The sequence below is a fragment of the Heloderma suspectum genome, chromosome 4 (assembly GCF_057233095.1).
Source record: "Heloderma suspectum isolate Gila_16-S chromosome 4, 16-S_ref, whole genome shotgun sequence".
Classification (NCBI taxonomy): domain Eukaryota; kingdom Metazoa; phylum Chordata; class Lepidosauria; order Squamata; family Helodermatidae; genus Heloderma; species Heloderma suspectum.
In genome coordinates this window covers 35,788,817-35,801,286 of record NC_139461.1, presented here as the reverse complement: position 1 = coordinate 35,801,286, position 12,470 = coordinate 35,788,817, and the positions used below count along the sequence as shown (strand labels likewise).

Here is a 12,470-nt window from a genome sequence, read left to right as displayed (position 1 = left end):
CGCCTATCCAATGCAGGGCAGGAGAAGCATGGAGGGGACCGTTCCCTCCATGCTCCTCCCACCCTGCATTTTTGGCTAGGCAGCCAATTGTGGCTGTCTAGCTGCAGGAGGGCGGAGAGGGGGAGGAGGCTGTACCACACATTCTGCCCTCCCTGCCACAGAATGCCCTCCAAGAACACCACTTTTCAGCCGCTCTGCGCTCCTCTTCCGAGCACGGAGGACAGTGCTGTTCCGCGCTGCCTGTGAGGCAGCATGGAAGTGGAGGGAGGTCGGTTCTCCAGGAACCGACCTCAGAGCGCGGGCTCTGAGGTCGGTTCCCAGAAAACCAGGTATCCTATGGCTGTCTAGCCGCTGTCTAGTGGCCATAGGATTGCTCCCTGCACTAACTGGATTTACTGAAACATTCAAAGTGTAGGTGTCTCTTAATCCCTTCGTGATTTGTTTACAGGGCATATGTTACTGGCATATCATTGTACTTTGGCCTGCACCTGTGTTTATAAAGGAGTAGGGAGACTCTTCTTGTGTTCGTATTTCATTTTGCTCCAATTAATTATGTTTGTTGAATTATAGTTGATCTTTTTGATATTAAAAATAAAACTTTATAGTACATTGTTATAGAAGATAGCTTAATTTCTTTTTAAAGCTTTATGGATATAAATCCTGACTTTGAATTATAGTGAAAACCATTGTTATTCGTTATAATATTCATATTATTCTGCATGTTAAGAGCTTTTGTGTGTTTCATGAGAATTGGTCAATGGGAAGGCAGTCAAAAAGGGATGATCAGCTATCTCCCAGCTTTGAATTATATATATAAGGGCACAATCCTATGCATGTTTAGACAGAGAAAAGGCCTACAACTCCCAGCATTCCCCAGCCAGCATGGCTGGCTGGGGAATGCTGGGAGTCATAGGCCTTTTCTCTGTCTAAACATGCATAGGATTGCGCCCTAAGGGAAGTGATCTCACACTAAGTCAGACTGTTGGTGCATTTAGCTCAGTATTGCCCATTCTGACGGACCAAGGCTCTCCAGGGTTTTGGACAGGTGACTTTCCCAGTCCTACCTAGAGATGCCAGGGATTGAACCTGGGACCTTCTTCAGGTAAAGCATGTACTCTAGTGCTGAACTATACCCCTTCCCCTAGGTTGTCATGATGTAAGCAAGAGAGTAACTTTGTGAGCCAGGACTTACACTGTAGAGTAGGAAAGGACAAGTCTGCCTATTTCGTTTTCTACAACTTCCTAATTTTTTGAAGCACAACTTCATTCCGTCCTGTTTCTGCATACGCTTGTGAATTTGGGGATGAAGGATCCATAAAAAAATCCGTACACATTTCTCCTAATATTTGCACGCAAATTTCCCCTAACATACACATTTTTCACAAGCAATTGTCCCTAATCTGTGACTTTTTTTACACAATGTTCTTTAGTGTATGCATTGTTGTATACAATTTTCCCAAATGTGTGCATGTTTGTATGTAATTTTCCCCAATGTACACATTTTAGATCAGAAAACTGTATTGTCAAATTCAGAGAAGTGTGCAAATAATCAAAGGATAATTGGATGGCGGTTCACGTATCAGTTTGGGATGTGTGAATCAGGTAGGTTTGTATTAAAATGAGAACGTACCTATCCCTCTGGTAGGGCCATGATGGCCAAATCCCAGGCAAGACAAAAACAAAACTTTGGGAAAGAACCCCCCCGCTCCACATTTTTAAGATACAGGAAAATCTCCACAATGCAAAACCTCTGCAAGTTCAAAACGTTCTCAAGAACTTGATGCAATACCCAAAGAGTCTGCAGTTCTTCAAACTCTACTAAACTTGTATCCTCAGCAAAACACTTAGGATGTCAGAATATTACACTTACCCCAAAAGAATTTCCTCATAGGATGTCCTTGTTTTGCAAGGCTTCCAAGCAGCAGTTCCCTTCTGTTAGCATCAGAGGGTCTTGCTATTTGATATTCTGCTTGTTTGAAAAGAACACATTAAGCAGCAGAATGTAACCATTTCTGTGATAAGATCATTTAGACAAGGAAGACAGAATAACACCCACACACATGAAGCAGCAGTAAAAGGCGTGTTCTACCACATTTGTTACTAGCACTACAATGAGAATGACAGAGGGAGACAAATCATTTGCTGTTGCATAAATCTGCTGGGCTGCATCAAGGAATGCCTGGTGCTCCAGGGGAAGGAGATTCCCCCAGCAGTAGGGCTTGTTCATTAACAGCATCGCAAGAGAAATGGAGCCCGTGGGAATTAAGTGGCAGTTATTGCCACGATCAAAGTCCATGTCCACTATGGTGCCAGGGATGAACATGGTGTGGGGAAGGGGAGAGCTGCTTGGTCACAATGGCCCTTCTGAATGGTGCACACCCCACTATCAATCTGCTGATTGGTGGGAGATTCTGGACAGAAGAAAGGAAGTACTTTTTCACACAGTGCATAGTTGGACTTAAGGATGGTGGTGGAGTCTGGTTGGGGACTCAAGCTCAGTGGATTACCACCAGTTTGGCTCCCAGATGCCAGTTCATGGACTGCTGAGTCAGGCAAGCTCATGGTTTTCTGCTACCACCAACCCCTTGCACTCTCCTCGCACTCTCCTAATTTGACCATTTACACCTGCAGTTTTGCACAATTCGCGCCATTTATGGAGGCTGTTTTGTGCAAAATCGTGATTTCTGTAAATAGCTTACCTGCAATTTTGCACAAAATGGCAGGTTGTGGAAAAGTTGGAAGTCACAAGCTCTCACTGGGTGAACATGGACCATCTAGTGGCTTATTCCAAGCACCCATCAGTTTCGGGCAAGTCTGGTGAGTGGCATGTGAGTAGGACATGGGGGAGTTTGCCCATCCCTATTTTGTCCTTCCCACTGAAAAGGTTGTGCTTGTCACTTCTGCATGCTCTTTGCTGCTTTTATTTAGATTGCAAGGGTAATATCCATGTGTGAATTCCAGTGGGGCCCACCACTAGCACAACAGGGAGATGGCTGTAGGAATGCCATGGGAGTATGGGAGTGGGGTCCAACGGACACCCTCCAGTTTGGCCTCCCGGGCCCCATTCACTGAGCCATTACGCTTACCAGACCCCACTCACCAAGCCACCACACGGTCTGCGAGTGCCCAGCAGCCACCCAACCCTTCAGTGAGCTGCCATTTTGCGAAACAATGGTGGCTTAGGTTTTTCCATAAATGTAACGTTACATAAATAGCACCTGTAAAGGGTCCATTTATGCAACATTACAGGAGTAAACGGTCCGTTTATGCCTGTATTATTGCATAAATGGCCCCTTTACAGCCACCATTTATGCAACATTACATTTACGGAAAAACCTGAGCTACCATTTTTTCACAAAATGGCAGCTTGCTGAGGGGGCAGGAGGCTGCTGGGCACTTGCTGGGTGGCTGTGGACTGTGTGGTGACTCGTCCAGAGAGCCAAACAAGTCTGGCCAACTGGTGGTGGCTTGGTGAGCACCCGGCAGTGCGGATGGAGGTGAGTCCATCCATCCTTAGTTAGAGGTTCTTACAGCAACCAGAAACAAGTGGAAATGCTTGTTTCTGGAATAGCGCAGTTCAGTGGAGCTTGCAAAATGGAGCTCCGCTGACCTGAAAGGATACTGTCCCATAACTCCAGAGCACAAAATTTCCCTGCAGACCAGAGTGTGATTTCTTCTTTGCATCTCCTCACATCTAGTAAAACTCAGAAATGTGTATTCTTTATACTGGAGCAGAGCCAATGAGTCTCCTTGTGCCAAGCTAAGTGCCTGATAGGGATGGCGGAGAATTCCACCATGGACTCCAGAGTCCACGGCAAAACAAAAGACTCACCTCTGTCACCCAGGGGAATCTGCACCGGCCGGATCCTACCTACCACCAGCTGTCTGCAGCTGTCTGCTGCCGCCTGTCTTCTGATACAAATGGCGTCCGGCGTAGTGGATGCCATTTGCATCCCTGCCTTTTGCCATGATAGGCTAAGTAAATCTTTACGTAGCCTATCACAGCAAAGAGCAGGGATGCAAATAGCATCTGCTACGCCATTTGTGTCCCTGCTCTTTCCTGTGATAGGCTACGTAAAGATTTATGTAGCCTATCACGGCAAAAGGCTGGGATGCAAATGGCGTCCACTACGCCGGATGACATTTGCGTCGGCAGACCAGCCATGGCTGGAAGTCCAGCAGCGGCCAGAGCTGGCCGGTGGCTCCGTGTACTCGCCACGGAGTGGAGCTGGCCAGGGAGGATTCCGGGGGGAGGACCGGATGTCCTCCCCCGTCCCATGGACCCATGGGTGGACGAGGGTGAGTACAATCCATACATCTCTAGTGCCTGATACCAGATCCTTCCCTAATACCAGATCCTAATACCAGATCCTTCTCTACACTTCCAAGACGGAGTTTCATTCTTATTTTACTAAGGGCACAATCCTATCAAGATAGGCAGCTGCATCTGAACTCAGAGGCAACTGCCTATCCAAAGCAGGGCAGGAGAAGCATGGAGGGGATCATTCCCACCACGTTTCTCCTGCCCTGCTTTTTCGGCTAGACAGTCAATTGTGGCTGCCTAACCGCAGGAGCACAGAGAGAGGAGGGAGGCTGCTGTATGACACATTGGATGTATTGTACAGGCAGTTACTCTCTCCCCGCCCTGGAATGCCCCCAGCCACACCCCTTTCTGGCCACTCGTGCTCCTCTTGTGAGCGCAGAGGACGGGGCTGTTCTGCACTGCCTCCAAGGCAGCATGGAAGTCAGGGGAGGTAGGTTATCTGGGACCTGACCTCAGAGCACAGGCTCCGAAGTCACTTCCCAGAAAATGGCATATCCTATGGCCATCTAGCTGCTGTCTAGCGGCCATAGGATTGCTCCCTAAGTATTTTACTGTGCAACCTTATCCATGCTTATTCAGAAGTAAATCCCACTGTCTCCAATGTTCCTAGTAAGTGTTTAGGACTGCAGCCCTGAAACCCCTAATATGTTTTATCAAACCCATGTTTATCAAACCTATGAGGTGGGTCACTATTATTTAAGGATGGCGGAGAAATCCGCCATGGACTCCAGTGAGTCCGTGGCAGAACGGACTGCTCTACCCTGCAAAGCCCGGTAGGGACGGATCCTACCTGGCGCTGGCCGGTCTGAGTCCATCCACTGTCGTCGGCAGCCATCTGCTGCCGGGCTGTGGATGCAAATGGTGTCCAGTGTAGCAGACGCCATTTGTGTCCCTGCTCTTTGCTGTGATAGGCCACGTAAATATTTACATAGCCTATCAATGCAAAGGGCAGGGAGGGACGCAAATGGCATCCACTATGCTGGACGCCATTTACGTGGCAGCGGACGGAGGTCCGGCTGCGGACGGGCCTGGCCAGTGGCTCCATGGACTTGCCACGGAGCAGAGCTGGCCAGGAAGGATTCCGGGAGGAGGGATGGATTGCCTCCCCCTCCCAGCAGACGCCCCGGACCAGATGGGTGAGGGGGGTTCGTGCTCTGTTTTACAGATGAGGGACTGGGATTAAGGGACAAGGTCTTGCCAGAAGCCAACTAGGAAGTCAGACAGTTAAAGATTTGATCCCAGATTTGAGACCAGGCCTGAAAAAATCCTGGATTCATGAGTGGTTTAAGGGTTTTTTCCCCCAACTAGAAATCTGAATGATTGGGATTTGTGAAACTTTGTACTGTTCCTCAGGTACAAAAGACTAGAGTTAGTCAAAGGAACTAACTTCCTTCTCTCCCCCTTCTTCCTCCATTTTAACTTGTCATTCATGTCATCCTCACAAGTAATACATAGAAATCGCATCAGAGAGTGACCATATTTCTACATTTTAAAATGGATTATAGCCCAATTCTGCACACATTTACGCAGCATTAAGTCCCACTGAATTCAGTGGGATTTATTTCCTGACGATATGCCTAGAATTGTAGCCTTACACTTAAATTTCCAAGTTTGCTTTGCTTTGGGAATTGATAAAATTACACTCCCAAAATATTTTGACCACAATCCAACACAAAGTTAAACACACTCAAGGCCACTGATTTTAAAAGGCTTAAGTGTGCTTAAGCCTTTGGATTTTGGCCACCATATCTAAATATTACTTTTATAAAGTTGTTATATAAAATACAGGTCATCCAAATTTCACAATAGGAATGCTACAAAAAGTTGATGAGAAACTTTCCCTCCAGAATTGTAAGTAAATCAATAACAACAACAAAACCCATTAGTTTTACCACTGTCCACAGCTTCAACTTCCCTGTCAATTGCATCCTTAATCATCAGTGGGTGAATGAAGAATTGTGCCCATCTGCAAGAAAAATAGAGCAATAGAAAAACAGACTTTTGCCATCCTGTGTTGAAAAAGCTGAAGAATAATGTTCAATGTTGGGAAATATATCATGTATAGATCTTTATTTTTTAAAGCTAAAGGTAACCATGAGTAATGAGCAATGGACCCAGCTAGATTTTCCACCATTTAAAAAGGAATGTATCTTGAATATTGCGGTTCTATCACTTCTAGAACAGGAAATCCTGGTGGCCATTCTAACGTCCATTATGCTTTCATGGAGGGAGCAATACTCAGAGCGGAACAGCCCCATCCTCCGTGCTTGCAAGAGGAGTGTGGAGCAGCCAAAAAGGGGTGTATCTGGAGGCCTTCTGGGGCAGGGAGGGCGGAAATGCCTGTATGACACATCCAATGTGTCAAACAGCAGCCTTCTCCCCTGCTCCACCCTCCCATGGCTAGACAGTTGCAATCAGCTGTCTAGCCGAAAATGCAGGGCAGGAGAAATGCGGAAGGAATGATCCCCTCCGTGCTTCTCCTGCCCCGTGTTGGACTGGTGGTTGCCTCTGAGTTCGGAGGTGGCCACCTATCTGAATAGGATTGTGCCCTAAATCCCTTTATGAGTTATATTTAGATGCGCTGGGAAGTTTGCCTATTATTTCAGAGTATTATAAACTGAGCCCTAGTAAGCTCATTCATGAGTACTTTTGATGTATCCTCTTCTTTTTGCTTCTTGTACTTCCCCTACATATTTCCTCCAATGAGACCATAATAAGCCTGAGGATAAGGGTGGATGGATCACGTGTTTTAGGTCAAACCTGTTCCATCCAGTTTACGTACAAGTGTACAATTTAAATTTTTATTATTATTATTATTATAATAAAACTAGACAGAAATTCATACACATTTGTCATGGTGTATTCATTCATGTACAGATTTTGGTGCACAATTTAAAACTTATACATTTCTGGATCCATGCACCCATTGATGAAAGGATGTTTGTATGCATTTTGGAAATACATGCATTTTTCTCTGTGCGTTTTTCAATTGTGTGCATGTCATGGAACACATTTTAGTTTGCTCATTTTGCAGAATGCATCATGACATTGGAAATGTAGGGATATCTGATTCCAAATTGCTTTCAGTTCTGCCTTTGGGTACACACTGGGTAAAGAAAAACTTGACAAGGAAAGTTTCTTGGGCATCTCTACCTGAGGACTTGGAATGTTTATGGCACTGGTCAAAGTATATCAGGCATGGAGAGAGAAAGGCACAAAGATTGGTCAAAGTCAGCAAGAGTGAAGAAATTTGTCGACATTCTTGGCTCATTGTCCTGATGGATCTTCTGCTACTTATGTAGTAAATCAACCCAATTATTTGGTTTTGTGCTGCAAAGTTACCTGTCAAGAGCTTCTTTAAAATATTTCTTCTGGATATCAAACTGGAAGACTGTTCGCTCTGCATCCGTCGACGCATTGTCTGAGCCTCCGTGCTTCTTTAAGAAGGTATCAAACCCATTCTCATCTGGGTATTTCTGGCTACCCATAAATACCACTGAAAGAAAATGATTTTAAAAAATGAGTGTGGCCAACCAGCAGATATGTCTCCCAATCCAGAGATACCTGTATGCTCAGATACATGCATAGAACATGTGTACGTGGGCTACTCCGCTCATCAAACCCAATGTGTACACAAATTTCTTTGAAAGCTCTTAGAGGACCACCTTGCACCTGACTCAATCAAGAGCCTGTGCCTTTAAGTGGAAAAAGATTTTGCAGTGCTCTATACAGTCCTGCAGTGCTGGACTCTAGCAGACCTCCAATGGACAATTGTGTCATAACACTGGGGCCACTAAGGAAAGGCTCTGCTATGTATCCAGAGCTAGCAGCTGCAAGGGCCCAAATACCATGGCAGGGCCCACCAGTGCTAACACTTGCTTTGGCTTCACCGGCTCTGACACCTGTTTTGGACTTCCGTGGGCTTATCTGGTTCTGGTGGCAGCAGCTGGGATTGGGAAGGCGCCTGCCATTTAAAACTTCCCACAATGCCACAGAGCACTGTGTGAAATTTAAACAGTGGGTGGCTTCCCAAACTCAGCTGCTGTGGGAGGAATTGCGATGGTAGATCACACCAAGAAAAAGGTGCACCTAAGCTAAGGTGCACCCCAAGAAAAAAGTGCACTTAATTTGTTGTTACACTTTTAAAGATATCATATAGCAAGGGTCACCCAGGGTGCAGGGCTGATTAACTGCCCTGGATGCATGCAGAGAGCCTCAGCGCAAGCTAGCATTTCTTAAAATCCATGTGGAGCCAAAGAAATTTGCTTCTTAATCAGGGCTTCTTGTATATAGAAGTATATACATGCTCACCCCTTTTACAACTAGGGATGTCGCAAGAATCCATGGGGATGGGTGGTGGTGGAATCCGATGGACTCCCTCTCACCTGTCATACTGGGCCATGCTCGCTGAACCATGCGGCACTTGTGGACCCACTCAGTAAGCTCCCCGCGGCTCAGCGAGTGCCTGGCAGTGGCCTATCATCCCTAGCAGGCTGCCATTGTGTGCAACATTGGCGGCTCGGGTGCTTCTGGCTAGGTAATGTTACATACTGGGTGGCCGTTAAGGGCCCATTTATGCAACACTGCAGGCTTGAATGGAGCATTCACACCTTTAATGTTGTGTTCAGGGGGCCACTATGGTCACCAAGCTCACAACATTACCTACCTGGAAGCACCCGAGCCGCCATTGTTGCACATAATGGCGGCTCGCTAGGGAGGATGGGCAGCCCTGTGGCTTTGTCGGAAAATCACCAGGCCATGATGAAGCTCATGCAATGCCGTGAGCAGGGGCAAGCAGTGGCTCAGTGAGTGCTCGACAAAGCTGGGTGTGGGGTGAGTCCGTCCATCCCTATTTGCAACCAAGTAAAGTTTGCTTTGCCAAGCATTTACTTTCTGGACTCACTTAGTCATCCACTCATGCTAATGGTGGGCAGGGGGCAATGGTGGAGTGAGCTTGGCATTAAACTGGACCTGCCTGTATACCGCTTGATAGCACAGAGCACAACACTCTTAACATGTAGAAGGCTTATCTGGGGAGATATTTATTTGAGGGCTGTAAGCGTCAAGAAAGAAATGTTTCGTTTATTATTAATAATTTAATTCTTTGAAAACACAATTTCTTCAGCTTTAAAAGCAAACCAGAATTGGCTTAAAACTGTAAAGGAAAATACTGAAAAAACAATGGTCATATAATCATGTTTTAATGATAAAAAGCTGCATTCCGAACCAATCAAGAATACACTATCTTGTTTCTGTGTGTGTGTGTGTGTGTGTGTGTGTGTTTTAATAGTAAAAGAAATAGAAGCTGTTACATACTATGCTCCAGAAAATGAGCTAGCCCAGGTAAATCATCAGGGTCACAGAAGCTGCCAGCACAAACAGCAAGGGCAGCTGCAGACTGCAATAAAAAAATATAACAAGAGACAGAGAAGGAGAAGGAGAGAATGGGCATTACATCATATAGCAAAACAACACCACATTTTTTTCCAGGATAAAAGAATTCTGCTTCCATCTCTGTGCTGTCCCATTCCCCTGCCCCATCCCCACCGCCCCAAGCAAAGAGAAGAGCGGATCAAGATATTATTATGCTCCGCTCGTATGTAATTCTCCTTGCAGTCAAACTCAGGCCTGAAGTACGTGCAGTGAGAGTCCCGAAGTCACACAACTTCAGATTTCAGGACAGCAGATATCGTTTTCTCCCCATCCCATTTAAAAACACACACCCCACCCCACGGGGGGGGGGGAGTATATCAGGGAGAAGAATGCTAGCCCAGTATTCCCCCTGTTGTGTTACTTTTCTATTTACAGGGATCTTTTTTTTTCTATGCAGGAGAGAATTTAAAAATGGAGTTGTTCGCCCCCACCCCTCACCTGCAGGCAGAAGTCGTAGAGCCCATTCTATCCCTCCAGGAAGGACTGTAAGTCGGAGTCTAGCATTATGTGAGCATTCACTTGCATAGGAGCAGGGCTAAAGTGTGTAGGGGGCATGGGCATGCGCACACAAGTCCCACCCCCAACATCCCTGCACAACCGGTTGTCCTAGGGATTAGGGCTGCTGATCATGGGAGTTCTGTAAGCGTGTTCAGCTGGATGTAGTTACAGAACCCTTTGCAGGTTCATACTGAACATGAAGATCTCTAGGGTAGCTGGGTGGGCAGGGATGCTTACATGTGTGCCAATATCCCTTACCCACTTTAGCCCTACCCATGTGCCTGAATTGCAGGTATATAAAACCTCAGCCTCTGGTCTGTCTATGAAGTCCTCAGCGGTCCTCAGACTCAGATACCACTACCAGCACCTCCTGTTCAGAGAGCCAACAATGGAGGCCTTGCAAACATTTGTGCCTGAGGCCTTAGACCCAATGGTAACCAGAGCAGCAATCAATGGACTTTGTGGAACACTTCTTTGTAAATAGAAGTAAGACATGCTGAGATATTATGGAGCTGATGGGCAGAATCAAACGTTTATGGCAGTGGTGGGCAACTTTGGGCAGTCTGGGGATAATCCCCACCCCCACCCCAGACCATCACAAGCTGCACTCCTGCTGCCATGGCAAAAATGGGGAGGGGGGGAGTTGGATTTGAAGTCTCTGTAGCAGCTACAGAGGATTAGAATGGACAAATGTAGCTTGTTTTCAAGCTACATTTGTCCATTCTAAGCCTTTGTAGTGGTTTGCTGCAGAATTTCAGCAAGAAACCACAACCTTTCCAACCTTTATTTCTGGGGGTGGGGCAGGGAATAATAATAGAGGCAACAGGGAGCAATGGGGGTGGTGGGGGCTGCACAGAAGGCAGCAGGGGCTACATTTGGCTGATGGGATGCATGTTTCCCCATCTCTGGTTTATGGGCTCAATTTGAAGTGCTGGTACTGCCCTTAAAAGCTATATGAAGGACCTAAACTCTAAGACTGGCATTAGGGATTCTTTTCTCTGACCTGTCATTAGTCGTCCCAAAGCTTTTTGGGTCAGTGGGCATATTTGGAATTTTGAGGGAGTGTTGTGGGCTCTCTTACAAAATGGCTGCCATGGGGGGGGGCTTGCCCATTCATTAAATAGGTGACATGTTGGGCTCAGCCACAAAATATTCATTTCCTAGAAGGCAAACTGGTGAGATGAAAAGAAAATTGACTTGCCCAAGAATCTAAATACAAGGCAGAGATGGAGTCTAAGCTCCAGAACAGAGAAACACTCTTTTGAGCCCAAAGAAAGATGGTACTAGAGGGCAGCATGTTGCTTTGCAGCATGCATGGCACCCTCCTGGTTAAAAGCAAAATTACTTTTTGAAAAGTCTTAAGAAATAAAATAAAAATCAGGAAGGTCAGGGAACATGGTGGGCACCAAGAGGGGTGACCGTGGGCAAGTTGCAGCCCAGGGGCACTATGTTGGAGACCCCAGAGTCGAGATCAGATTGGCAGGCACCAAGAGGGATGTTCACAAGAATAACCCATTGAGAGGGGGAGCAGGTTCGTATCTGACAGCCCTGCCCCCTCCAAGTACACAGGCCACGTCTCTCTATCTATGCCTGTGTTGCATATGAGAAGGGGCTTTATATGGGCATACCAATGCACATGCATAGAGCTTGTCCATCTGAGGGGAGGGGGCAGCCAGGAACCCCCTTTGTGGAGGAGCGTGTGACATAGGGTGCCTCCTCACCTGTGCTGAATGCACAACACCCCTCATGAATTCTTTGAATGCATGAGAGGTGTTCATATGAACTGCGATGGGGCAGGGCCTTTTCAATGGAACTCTCTCTCCAGGAGAACTGGTTGTCATGTTATTTCATCCTCTCCCTTTGCAATCAACACACTCCAGGAAACAAGGCTTCAGGCTAACACTACTTTATTACTTAATGACTAGCTACTTTACAAATACAGTTTCCAGGAAACTCTCAGACTGCAATGAAACAGCTAATCCACACATCTGCCAATATCAATAGAGGTGATGAAGTGGAAGTTAGAGAAGTTGCCAGCAGTCTGGGCATGAGCTTCACAGCCAGACTTGCTTCGCAGGGATGCCCCTCCCTTAGGGTAGCTCCCTCCTATTTTGCCTTCCACGAGTGGCCAACTGGCAGAGTATCTGAGCCCTGCCCTTAACTTTTCCCACTTCGCTCTGCGACAGACCCTAGCATCCCTCAAGTCACACCCCTC

General features: G+C 46.5%; 1 protein-coding gene across 1 annotated transcript in view; it reads right to left on the bottom strand.

Annotated features, from left to right (window-relative positions):
- The window catches only part of LOC146346697 (nardilysin-like), a 60,039-nt gene that overhangs the window by 46,322 nt on the left and 1,247 nt on the right, over positions 1 to 12,470 (bottom strand). The window contains exons 2-5 of the mRNA XM_084847995.1: positions 9,641 to 9,722; positions 7,667 to 7,820; positions 6,217 to 6,290; positions 1,871 to 1,966 (exon numbers count right to left, since the gene is read on the bottom strand). Coding sequence (XP_084704121.1) covers positions 1,871 to 1,966; positions 6,217 to 6,290; positions 7,667 to 7,820; positions 9,641 to 9,722 — 406 coding nt within the window. The remainder of the gene's footprint in view (positions 1 to 1,870; positions 1,967 to 6,216; positions 6,291 to 7,666; positions 7,821 to 9,640; positions 9,723 to 12,470) is intronic.